The 12,699-nt window shown below is 32.8% G+C and overlaps 3 protein-coding genes across 6 annotated transcripts in view; 2 read left to right on the top strand and 1 right to left on the bottom strand.

The window, feature by feature from the left end:
* The window catches only part of LOC126853912 (protein still life, isoform SIF type 1), a 38,800-nt gene extending 32,364 nt beyond the window's left edge, over positions 1–6,436 (bottom strand). For all 4 annotated transcript variants that reach the window (XM_050600085.1, XM_050600086.1, XM_050600084.1 and 1 more), the window contains exons 1-3: positions 6,299–6,436; positions 5,723–5,880; positions 5,431–5,641 (exon numbers count right to left, since the gene is read on the bottom strand). The gene's annotated coding sequence lies outside the window, so the exon portion shown is untranslated. The remainder of the gene's footprint in view (positions 1–5,430; positions 5,642–5,722; positions 5,881–6,298) is intronic.
* A 484-nt stretch (positions 6,437–6,920) lies between these two features.
* On the top strand, positions 6,921–10,012 carry LOC126853944 (BRCA1-associated RING domain protein 1-like). Its single transcript, XM_050600165.1, has 8 exons — positions 6,921–7,139; positions 7,446–7,631; positions 7,823–7,982; positions 8,235–8,315; positions 8,436–8,632; positions 8,723–8,941; positions 9,029–9,138; positions 9,207–10,012. The coding sequence occupies exons 1-8, from the start codon at positions 7,069–7,071 to the stop codon at positions 9,695–9,697; spliced, it is 1,515 nt and encodes a 504-aa protein (XP_050456122.1). The 5' UTR covers positions 6,921–7,068; the 3' UTR covers positions 9,698–10,012.
* Positions 10,013–10,740: 728 nt separating this feature from the next.
* On the top strand, positions 10,741–12,699 carry LOC126853958 (reticulon-4-interacting protein 1, mitochondrial). The gene is made up of 6 exons (XM_050600224.1): positions 10,741–11,093; positions 11,402–11,634; positions 11,737–11,946; positions 12,009–12,121; positions 12,210–12,477; positions 12,558–12,699. Exons 1-6 carry the CDS (start codon positions 10,847–10,849, stop codon positions 12,663–12,665), a joined length of 1,179 nt encoding a protein of 392 aa, XP_050456181.1. The 5' UTR covers positions 10,741–10,846; the 3' UTR covers positions 12,666–12,699.

Genomic DNA, 12,699 nt, shown 5'->3' with positions numbered 1-12,699 from the left:
ATTTATACGACTGCATAATGTTATGCAAAATATATGAAATATATTTTATAACATAAAAAAAATATATAATGAAAATGATTTTTTAAATTAATATAAAAACTACATGCGCTATGTATCTAAGCATAAAAAGTTAAGAAGATTTACGACGAGACTGATCATATAAACATTGCAATAACTCGAAGAAACAAATTCGCTAACCAGATTTAAACAAATTATAGATTTATTCAACGAGCTTATCATGTATTGATTAATTAAATTGAATCTTTCTGCAAACTAATTTATAATATTATCAATATTATAATAGCTTTAGGAATGTGTCAAGGTTCAATTAAATTTCTGATAAATTCAACGCTTTCGAGCGAACTTTTAGAAAAAAATATAAGCTATCATTCTTATTGCTTATCGTAACTTTAATTTCGCAATCAATTAAATAAATCTAGCAACGCTCTCGTCCAATGATTTTTTACACGTTATGGCTTCATTCACATTTCTCGTGATGGATTCTTTCGCAACGTACTATCGATTATTGTCATTGCAAGTATTTTAGCCTAACGTTTTGCCGAAGCCAACATCACGGAGGAGGTCAATAGCGTGAGATATTATACAGATATGTCGCGGATAATAAAAGGGGTAGCGCCACCGGAGGGTTACTGAACCGTCTTTGTCGGCCATGTAATACATCATTTCTCTCGGAGATGTTCTCGACAATACCGGGGTATCTCTAGGCTCTCGTAACATTCATCTCGCAACATCCATCACGAGAAGCTAGGGGAGGTTCCGGGGCTTTCTGGCTCGAAACATTTCTGCGAAAAACACCAACACACAGTTGCCTTATATATTTTCAATCCTGTACTCGTTCTCCATAGTTACACGTAAAATTGGCACACAAACAATTGTTCCAGTAATTCTAAAGATATGTTCAGCGCGAATATCCAGCACGTTGTATCATTAATTCTCTTGATAAAATTTTAGATTATCACGAGTGAGACGATGTAAATATATATAATAATTGTTACGATAGCTCTTTATAATATAACTATACGTGCACTAGAAATACATTTTACTGTCAAATAAATTAGTAAATACATAAAAATATTTCTTAAAAAGATTAATTAATTGGTCATCCACCTTTGCGATCAATTAGATCCGATAAACTCTATATCGTCGTTTCCGAGTTCGATCGCGGAGACTGAGCCGGAGGAAAATTATTTTCAGACCAGCGGCTGCCGTTATCTAAGCTTTTTTACATAATCGGGCCTTCGTCTGGACAAAAGCGCGGATTCACCAGCGACGTATATATGGCGCTTAATTGGACGAGGGATAGCGCGAGAGTGGATAAATGTCAAACGGTGCGTGCACCCATGACTACCGGGGTCTCAAAGGATTAATTATGGGCGACGGAGACGGCGGAAAATCGCGGTTGTGTCTGCCGTCTGCAAAAATCCCAACAACATTGTTATTGCCGACATAATCGACACGCACGAGCAGACGATATATCGGAAAAACGGGAGTTTGTAAATCGCCAACGGTTCGCCCGACATCCCGCGATAATTACGTAGGTGTGGAATCGAATGAAGACACGTAGGTAGGTAGGAAGCCTTAGTCGAGCCCGGGGGTCCGCTCGTCATCCGACACGAAAGCCGGGACACGAAAGGTAGGCGTACGACCGGCGTAGGCGTGGGTGTGAAGAGAGAAAGAGAGAGAGGAGAGCTTTCTAAACACTATATCGATTTCGGCGGCGAGATGCGGTTACTTGTTCGTGGCTAAACATGAATGGTGGGTCTACGAGTGCCCTATGTGTGAAACTAAATTCCTCAATGTCGAAGAATGTCGTGGGGAAGTCCAGATGAATCTAAGGAGATTACTCGTTCTTACTGTGTCTGACTATGTTTGACCGGTGGATGTGCTGTAGTAGAATAGCAGAATTTACAATAGTAGAATTTGTAGTTAAACTTACTGAATGAATCAAATGCTGTTTGAAGCGTATTTAGATTCAAAACAATGAATTAAATTATTCACATAGAAATAAATAATATTTACTACAATCAAACAATAAATTAATTTAACATAATTTTGGAAGATTCAGAAATAAGAAAAAAAATATGTCATATTATGTATAAAAATTTTATCATTTTTTTATATAAATTTAAAATTAATCTTTGCAATAAAAATTTCCATCAATCAAACATGATTAATGAGAATAATTTATTATAATAAGCATTTTCTTTCTTTTTTACTCATTTGACTTTGACATTTTAATTCAACGTTAACAGTGTAAACAAAGAATTATAGTTTACCAATATAAAACATTTCATGAAGATAGCAAAAAAATTACATACACTTTTTCTCAAGATTGACGAGAAAGAAAAACAGAATCAATAGCTTGATATTTTTCCGTGATCAACTCACCAAAGCGATATATGTACGTATTCAAAGTTGATTCCAGCTATATCAACAATAAACAAAATGAGATACTATATGCATATATATATATATATATATATATATATATATATATATATATATATTTATTTATCTTTTTTCAGAAAAATTGTGTTTTTCACAATTTGTGTAAGTAGATCCATTAAAAATTTAAAAAGAAAAGTCATTATTTTCTATATGATGCAAATCAAAATAAAAAAAATTTTGTAATGTCCTGTGAAAATTTCTCTTAATTTGACAAGATAATTTCATCAATAATCATTGAAGGTAAAATATAAAACAAAAACTATTGAAAAATCCAATGTATACACTCGTATTGTTTCCGTATGTAAAAAATAGTATGTTTTCCAAATTGAATATTTCACAAAACTGGTGACGAAACTCCGCACAGGACCGCAAAGGAATCATAAAAAATTCATGCACTTGCTTCAAAACATACGAAGAGTATCGAAAGGAGAGCCAACGCCTTTATGTCGCTTTGCGAGTTTTATCGACTGACGAATTTATTCGCGAACGTATTCGCAAGAGAATTTTTTTGTAGTTAATTTTATAAGAGACAAAATATATCAAAACATTTTTTTAGCAGATCAAAAATATCGAGAGATTTAGAATCTCTGTCGTATTGTGATACATTTCCGTATGATTTATTTCCATATCTATGTTTGCAAAATAACGATGATATCTTTGTCACTGGCGTAATCAAACTATCTTTGTCACTGTAGAATCGAACAAAATTTTGCAAAGTTAGTCAATCAAAAAATCATCGAGGATGTATGACACTTGTTTCTACAGAAACTTGGACGCAGAAGCGCGAGATGAGCCAACGCCTCTTATCTAGTCTCGTAATCGTTATTGACTAGCAGAGTTGGTACCTGAGACAAGTTCTTAAGTGAAGATTCTTCCAAAACGAAAATGCCAGCGAAGAAAGATTAAGATATATATCACAGCGGTATCCGGTTCTCCACTTTAAGGGTGGAGGCTGCTCGGGGCCGCCGCGGCAACGCCTTTTCTAACACAAACGTCAAACGGTAAGTAGGAGAATTAAGTAACGTAGATACGCAGAAAAATAAAGAGCGGGCCACGATTAGAGATATACGTCGTTCCTCATCGCCGCTCCTTGATCGCGAAGCGGTCACGAAAAGACGCGAAAAGCGGAAGCGGGAGCGCGGACGGAGAGGTGCGACTCCGCCTAGTCGCGCGCGCGAGAGGCACCTCACCCTGGGTAAACACACTGCGGGATGCACCACCACTACTACCACCACCACCACTACCACCGCCACCACCACCACCAATCTACCACTATTACTAATGGCACCGGTGTGTGTACGATCAACGCTCCGCACCACCCACCGTCTCCTCACTGACGAGAAGATAGACGTCTCTTCTGTGTTTTCTGGCTTCCCAGCCTTGTATACTTCCGTTCAGTTTCTTCTCCAATCGGCGTCTCTAATCATATTTTTATCTATCTCTTTCTATCTATTTATTGCATCTTCATCCTTTGACCACTTTGCCCATCCGCGTGACGATGACTCACACTCACCGACACAGCGACGCTTTCTCTTCAGTTTCCTGGAACTCTGGATAAAATATACCGGCGCTTTGGTCAGACGTTTTTCCCAAGAACGAACGCGCACTCTCGGCCGTGTAAGCTTGGCTTGGATACCACGAATGCGAATCTTCGCGACGACACCACCGCGACGGAAAAAGGTAGACGGAGAACAGTCGGAGAGATGCTGGAAGCGCCGCGCGCGACAGTCAGAGAGGAGATCGTGGGCGGCGGCGGTGGTGGCGATGACGACGACGACGGGGAACGGGGGCGGCAGGGTTGAAGTTACGTGTCCTCCGTATTAGCTTGCGAGAAGATGGTTTCTCGAAGTAAACAAGGAATGAGCACGATATCCACCTTATTCTCAGAAGGACCAATAGAGAAAGAAGAGGGTGAGATTTTCGTGAGACCCACCGAATTAAGACGCCGACAAAATATCGCCGAGAAACTATCCGGGTGCCGCTCTCGACGGCACCCTTGTCGCTTATTGACGTCGCTGTTGTCGCTGCTATTGCCACCGCTTCGTCGTCCGCTGCTCGTCGCTTTGTCTCTCCTTTTTTCTTTCCCTCTTTCTCTTTCTATTCCCTATAGCTGGGCGACGGTCGTCGCCTCGCTGTGCGATCACGCTTCCGGTATTTCGCGGGAAATCCTCGCGGACGACGTAGCCATGGATACTGCAGGATCCGACAGGGAGAGGCGACTGCCCCGTCGCGCGCGCATCCCCTTCCTCCTGTCTCCACCACGACGCGCTCTACGACCGAAAATGTCAATATCCTCTCTCGTGCGCGGCGCCCGTGATGTGCCCTCTCACCCCCTCGTATACCCACCTCTTGCCGTACCAATGTGCCCCCTTATATACGCGCTTTCCATGTACCGTTCCCGTTTTCCATTCTCTCGTTTTCCGCTAACCCGTTTCGACACTCCCGCGGACTCTTTCTCTTCGTTCCTTTCTACTCCGTTTTTCTGTAGCGATCTTTGTCGCTTTCTCTCTCTTTCTCTCTTTTTCTCTTTTTACTCGCGTCTCTATACCTTCTCAATTTTAGGGATGAACTTATGATCGTTGAAGGCCCCGCGTATTATTAGAATGTAAAATTTTGATTAGTAACAAGAAATTGATGACAAGAAAATATTTCGTTACATATTGATTTTTATTACTAGATAAACATTGATTCAGTTTTATTTTAGGAAGGTTGCTGCTTCAACCCTTAGCTGCACATTAATAATAATTTGTCTTAAACGTGACTCTTTTGCGTTGCTACTCTAGCTGCTCATTTTGTTTTTCTTTGTTAATTTTCTTTTTCCTCGAGATAAAAGCAGATCGTGACAAAAGATTTCTTTTAAAGATTTTCTCTTTTTTACCCTTTTTCTCATTCTTATACATTAGATACATACTCTCACCTCATAGCATATGATCTTTTCAATCAATTTTGCTTTTTACTTACCATGGACATGTGCAGGGCGACATCCTCGTCGTCGTCGTTGGCATTGTTGTCACCATCGTCGTTACGCCAAGACGTAACCATAGAAATCAGTGATCGATGTCGAGCAGGCGCGTTTATTTGAAGAGGCTTTGCAATTCCCGCGATTTTATCATTTCAATATCTAATATCAACATCTGCGTTGTTCCAGTGCGTGATTCCGCAAGCATATTTCCTAATACAATAAAGATATAAAAAAATAGAATTAAATCGATTAAAAAGCAAAATGCATCATTATAATATAAATATAATTTACCCATATATTTTTTCTTCGTTCTTTTATATCAGTCACGATAAACGAATGTAACAATCGAACTACGTATATAGTCATGTCTGATTAAAAACGTCCTCTTCTACTTGCAGATTTAAGAATGTTTTATGCCACTCGCCGAAGTTACTGTCCCAAAGATCGCGCTGAAAATTTAAAGTAGAAGAGAATTATCATAATTATCCAAGTTATATCAATTTAAAAAATCCAAATTCCCAAAATTATTTTATATTAGTTAGAAGAACAATCAAAAAAATTTCTAAGATTATAATTTGAATTTCTTGAATTTCAAATGCAGACTTGCAATATATCTTTATCGTAATTGCATTGAATCATATTTATTAATCTTTATATCTTATTCTGTATTTGTTTATTTATTTGATATCATTTTATTTATGCAATGTATTTTCATGAAAAAAGTAGCAAATTTGGAAAAGATGCATCACATTTGTATTGCAATTTGTCTTGTAACAATCTAGCATGAACGTTATTTCGCGCAAAGCTGTATAAATATATAAATTTATGTACAAATTCTTGGAAAGCAAATATATTAATCATACTCACTCAAAATGCAGCTGTATTTTTCGATATAATCTTTTTTATCATCTCTCCGGCAAGAAAAAAATAATGAATATAATGTCGAAAATTTAATCAAATCACTTAGTTATATTTCCTACATTTTTCGCTTTTATTTACTTATCCCACTTCGAATGAAATAGATGCAAAGAATGTAGCCAAAACAGAGAAACCGTTGAAATATACTCACCACTTGGCATTTGAAATCTTTGCTACTTGAATGCTCTGATTGGTCAATCAAGCATTTATCGTAACATCATGTCGTTCGATTCAAACGACATACGAATTTCGCGACAAACTGAAAAAAAGAGCTTACTTTGACCTGCTTTTATCAAAAAAATTTCTTTATGACTCCGGGCAATATTATTAATTACAAATATCGCAATTATGATATAATTCTTCCTTTATATCTTTGCGGTAAAACACAAATTGCAAATATGCGTATTTCACGGCTACTCCGCTAGAGGTTTCTGTGGTGTCTCTTGTTCTGTGATCTTTAGGGCTTATACATACGCTCAAAAAATCAACCAATCACGCATCTAATACGTAACATTCTTTCATTGACTTGATTGGTCAATTTCACTATGTGACTATGCAAGTTGGGGATAAGCCCTTAGTGCATAGTCATGTTTACATTCCTGTATGATATATTCAAATGATGAAAATATAAAAAAAAAGTACATAAATAAAAAAAATTGTTTATATGTATTTATAATAACATTGTACAACTTGAGAAATTGATAAAGCATTTTACAAAAATGGATATTACGTGGACAAATACTACTAAAGCATTACAGGATTTTGCAAGTATCTTGGTTTGTGGAAAATGGTAATTACATCAAAAATTTCTGTTTGTTAAGGATTATTTTGATCAAACTACAATTAATTATTATTAATAATTAATAATTCTTCACATTAACAAAATATAAGATATTACTGACAAATAATTATTGATTAAATCAGAGTTTTAAAGTGGCTCAAAGTGGCAAATATATCAAATTATTCATGATTTTTTTAGTGAAAGTACTTTTTATAAACTTTATTCAGCAAGTGTTGCTTCTATAAATATTTTATTTACATTTATATCTTTATTTTAGACTTCTTATATTAATTATATATCAATATCTTTTTTCAGTGGATCTAAACCAATATCTCCCGTAAGACTCACAAATTGTGGACATTTTTTTTGTCAGAATTGTGTCAGGTCTGATACAATATGTGTTAAATGTAATATACCTGTGCAACCATGCGAAATTAATCCTGATTGCTTAGTATCAAATCTTATTCAGGGATGTGATACTATTGCACAAATTATTAAAAGGTTTGACTCGATTTTCTTTAAATACAAAATTATGAAAAGTTGAAATGATATTATGAAATGATTACTATTATATCATATCAATATGTATTAACTAATACTGTATAACTGTATATATATATATATATATATATATATATATATATATATATATATAATTATTAGTATAATTAATAAATTAATAAATATATTAGGGAAAATATATGGGATAACATTGTGGAAGTATCTAATATATCATTAGACAATACGGTGTCTGAAATATTTAATACACCAAGAAAACATTCTTATATTAGGAAGAATATAAATAAACCAAATGCAAAAGGAGAAACACAATTGCATACTACATGTTTAAAGGTATATATATTAAATACTCTCTTTCTTATTATTTTCAGTTTAATATTATAATTATTTTTGTATCCAAATTAAATTACTGTTTTATATATATATATATATATATATATATATATATATATATATATATATATATATATACGTATATTGCCATATATTAAATATAAATTACAAATTATAACATTATTTATATTTATATATGTTATATATATTTATATATGTATTTATTATTATATATCATATCATTTACTATAGAGAAATGCAGAACAAGTTAAATATTTGTTGATAGCTGGTGCAAATCCTAACACAAAAGATAATGCAGGTTGGACACCATTGGTAAAAAATATTTATATTAATTAAATATATTTATATTTTTATATATTATATTTTTTTTACTATACTTCGTGCCATTTTGTTCAAGATTAAATAATTCCATCTTTCTGTATAATATTTTAGCAAGAGATAGTTAATTATGGATATATTGAAATATGTCAATTACTATTAAGTTGTGGAGCATTGCCTAATATGTCAGGTTATAAAAACAGAACTCCACTGCATGAAGCTGTTGAGTTTGATAAAATTGAAGAAGCTAAATTATTGTTGGCTCATCAAGCTGATAGGAACTTATGTGATCAATATGGCAAAAAACCTATGTATGTATATATACATTATAATATTATAAGATAGAAAGATAATTTAGAAAGTTTTATTTCTCTTACATATTTCTTAATTTGACTGTACAGAGACTATTGTAAATCAGAGAAGATGCGACAACTTTTAATGGATGTGCAGCCCTCATCTGAAAAGATATTGGACAAAAGTATTAATCAAACGCTAAATACAACTTTACATGTAAGATATGATAAATTTGTGATTTATGCCTCAAATTTAAAACATGAAAATCAGAAATTGCTTGGTGTCATTGCCACAAAACATAAACTCAAGATTTTGACTACATATAGGTATAATTTTTCTTTCTTATAATTAGTGACAAAATATCTTAGCATATGTAATTGAATCTATATTTCAATTTTATATATATATTTCAGATCATCTGTTACTCATGTTATAGTAGAGGTAAATGAACGGAATATTACAAAATTGACATTAGATGTTTTATTCACAATTATCCATGGCAGTTGGCTTCTTAATAGTGAATGTAAGATAAAACAATTATGTATTTGTAATCATTATTTTTATAACAATTTGATAATAATTTATTTAAAGGGATTAGACTAGCAGAAGATATGGATGACATATCTAATATGGATTTTGAATTGTTTGAAGTTAATGGCGCACCAACTTCTGATGTCCCAAAAAGAGCGAGACAAAATGCGGAAAATCAGAATCCACGTCTATTCAACAACTGTTTCTTTTATTTTGCTTTACAAATAGATATAATTTATCAGATTGGTGATCTAGAATTAAGAAAAGAAGATTTGATACGACTTGTGAAAGCAGGAGAAGGAACAGTTCTCACTAGAGAACCAAATCCAGAAGATCTAAAGGATATGATGCAAGTGATACCTTTTCACATTGCGAATAATTCATCTCATCCTTTGTATAAATGTACGCATTATATTATATATATGCCAGGCAAAGGTGAACCACGTATTAAATACAAAATGCCTCATATCAAGAGTCTGCCACTTATATGGCTGATTGAATGTATAGAGAAATTTACTTTGGTTAATCCGGCTCACTTAGGATTATCCTAAATATCTAACAATGCATGCTATCATGCAATATTACTATAAAATATAATTATTCTAATTTTTCTTTATTCTAAATAATTTTTTTATTTTTATTTTATTTCGGTAACATGAAATAATTGTATATAAATCTTTATGTCATAAATGTTAAATTTAATTTAAGGCAGGTTTCAGAGAAATTGTAAAATTTTATTAGGAATTTGTAAAATATAGTTAATAATATTAAAACATTATAAAATATTAAGAATTTTATATTTTTGAGGATAAACAGAAAGGTAATTAAATAATTTTATTTAAGTTTTTATTTAATAAAAATAATTTATATAATAGTCTATTCAAAAAAACAATTCTTTTGCGTATAATTGTATCTATTTGGCTCGATTATTTTTTTATCGGCTTACCTGTGGTGGATATCAAAATTCGCAGTTACTTTGTATAAAGTGCCTGCAAGAAAAGAGGAAGAAGTCGTATGTAACTTCTTGAAATCAGTGGCAATATTCCTTGTTTTGATTGGTCAAATTTTACAGTAGTAATTCACGGATATGCTGAGCTGTCTCATTGGTGGATTTATCGACGCGCTTTCTCGTGGAATCGAAATTTTTTAAATCAGCCAATCAATTCAAAGAAGTCGCATGAAATCTATCGAAAATCGCTAAGCAATTCTCGAATATTTGGCGCGGAAATTAAAATCATTGTTAGTGGATGTAATATGAAGTATCGAAAATTAATATTTTTTTTTTTCAAAATCGCATAGAAATCGAATTAATATTATTATACGCATTCGAACGAGACCTCCGATTGTTTCTATTGAGTTTCTATTGAGTTTTACATTTTATGTAATGCATATTCAAGAATTTGTAAGACAAATATAGAATAATATATATAATTCAATAAATATTTTTATTGTACTGTATTTCACATTAATCTATAGTTATAATTTATAATTATAATCTATAGTTATAATTTTTATGCTTTTGGGGCAAAGAATATCAAGTTTATAGTCACGTTTCGTTTTCAAATAAATAACTATTTCAGGTATCTATTTAGCAAAAAATAGTAATGTCATCATAACCAAGAAATTTGTTTACACATTTCTCTGATCTTAAACATATTCTGACATGAATATATTCAATATTTAAGGAGATTCAATAAGAAATGTTACAGAAAACAATTCTGCGATTAAAATGCATCGCACGATCGATGCAGCTTCGTTCTCTGACGAAGCTATCAGTTAATTTGGAAGAAAAATCCAACAAGATGCAAGCTTGGCAGATACATTCATATAATGGTTTAGAGGATTTAAGATTGTCTAATGTCAGAATACCAGTGATCATGCAGCCAACAGATGTTTTGGTAAAGGTTGAAGCTGCTAGTGTGAACCCCATTGATTTTGCGATGACAAGTAGGTATTCTATCTTTGATTGTATTGTGTTCTTTGTTCTGAAAGTGACATGTAAAATTTTTAATCAGCACATACAAAATTATAAAATAAAATATGACACTCTACATTTTTTGCCAAATGTGTATAAATTACAAACATATATTTATAATATAGAAACTGTATAAAAATTAATGCTATTATGTTTTAATAAATTTTTCATTCACATTATTTTTGTAATAAAAAAAGCTTATTTAATCCTATAACTAATAGTTACAAATTTATTAATAGTGAAATATCTAAATGTTACAATAAAAAATCATATTTTATAGATGGTTATGGCACAACTCTTTTAAACTTTATGCGCAAAGCTAAAAATTTGACTGGTGGAACATATGATGGATTAGACTTACCATTAACATTAGGCAGAGATTTTGCAGGGGTGATTGTGTCAAAGGGACATGATGTGGGAGACAGACTCGAGTTAGGCAAGGAAGTTTGGGGAGTAGTTCCAACAGAGCAACAGGGCTGTCATGCAAATTATGTTGTGGTTAATAGTAACTTAGTAAGCCATATTTCAATTCTTAAATATTATAAGTATTATAAAATATTATCAAGCAAAAAACCTGCAATTACATATTGAATAATATATTTCTTTTCTTGCAAGGTAAGTCCACGCCCTTCGAATTTGTCTCATATAGAAGCTGCAAGTATTTTATTTACTGGACTGACTGCATGGTCCGCACTATGGATTACAGGAGGGTTATCTTATAAAACAGCGATAGTCACAAGACAAAATAAACGCATCCTGGTTATGGGAGGTTCAGGTGGAGTTGGAACCTTGGCTATACAGCTACTAAAAGCTTGGAACATGCATGTAAATTTTTCATCACACATATTGCATTAAAATTTGCAATTTATAAATTTCAATTTATTTAGGTAATTAGCACGTGTAGCAGTGATGCCATGGATATGCTACAGGGTTTAGGTGCCGATATTGTTATTGACTATAAGCAAGATGATGCAGACATAAAAATTATTTCAGAAGGACCGTAAGTAATTTTATATTAAACAAAAATATATTGTACTCATATATATCTATATATAGTTATTATATACATATATTACATTTGTAATTAGGTATGACATAATCTTAGATTGTGCCAATCAAGGGCCGGAATATGTCAGAATGAAAGGATATCCACACAGTACTTACATAGCACTAAACTCGCCACTATTGAAAAATACTGATCAACATGGGCTAGTTATAGGAATGGCAAAGAATGTGCAAGATTTCTTAAAGTTCAATATTCCAAGGCAAGAAAATAAAAGCTGTGTAAAATGGGGATTCTTTATACCATCCCAGACGGGTATTAAAGTCCTTCAAAAACTTGTGGAAAATAAAGAAGTATGCATTATTGTCTAGAAATTTTTAAAATGTATTTATTCTGTTAATAATATTGCATATAATTTAATATTTTCCTGCAGATTGTACCTGTCGTTCAACAAGTATATACTTTTCAAGATTTGCCATTAGCATATGAAAAGATGAGGCAAGGCCATGTAAGAGGTAAACTGGTCATTGATATAAGATAACACAACATGCATCATTGAATTAAATAAATAGATA

Source organism: Cataglyphis hispanica, chromosome 13 (assembly GCF_021464435.1).
Source record: "Cataglyphis hispanica isolate Lineage 1 chromosome 13, ULB_Chis1_1.0, whole genome shotgun sequence".
NCBI classification, from domain to species: Eukaryota; Metazoa; Arthropoda; class Insecta; order Hymenoptera; family Formicidae; genus Cataglyphis; species Cataglyphis hispanica.
Note: the sequence above shows the minus strand (reverse complement) of the source record. Positions and strands in the feature narration are given on the sequence as shown.

Excerpts from the sequence above, each read along its gene's own strand:
- LOC126853944 (XM_050600165.1), top strand. The coding sequence starts at position 7,069 with ATGGATATTACGTGGACAAATACTACTAAAGCATTACAGGATTTTGCA. Across the intron at positions 7,983-8,234 it reads TGCATACTACATGTTTAAAG|AGAAATGCAGAACAAGTTAA; the intron begins GTATATATATTA and ends CATTTACTATAG. Across the intron at positions 8,633-8,722 it reads CAATATGGCAAAAAACCTAT|AGACTATTGTAAATCAGAGA; the intron begins GTATGTATATAT and ends TTGACTGTACAG.
- LOC126853958 (XM_050600224.1), top strand. The coding sequence starts at position 10,847 with ATGTTACAGAAAACAATTCTGCGATTAAAATGCATCGCACGATCGATG. Across the intron at positions 11,947-12,008 it reads TAAAAGCTTGGAACATGCAT|GTAATTAGCACGTGTAGCAG; the intron begins GTAAATTTTTCA and ends CAATTTATTTAG. Across the intron at positions 12,122-12,209 it reads AAAATTATTTCAGAAGGACC|GTATGACATAATCTTAGATT; the intron begins GTAAGTAATTTT and ends ATTTGTAATTAG.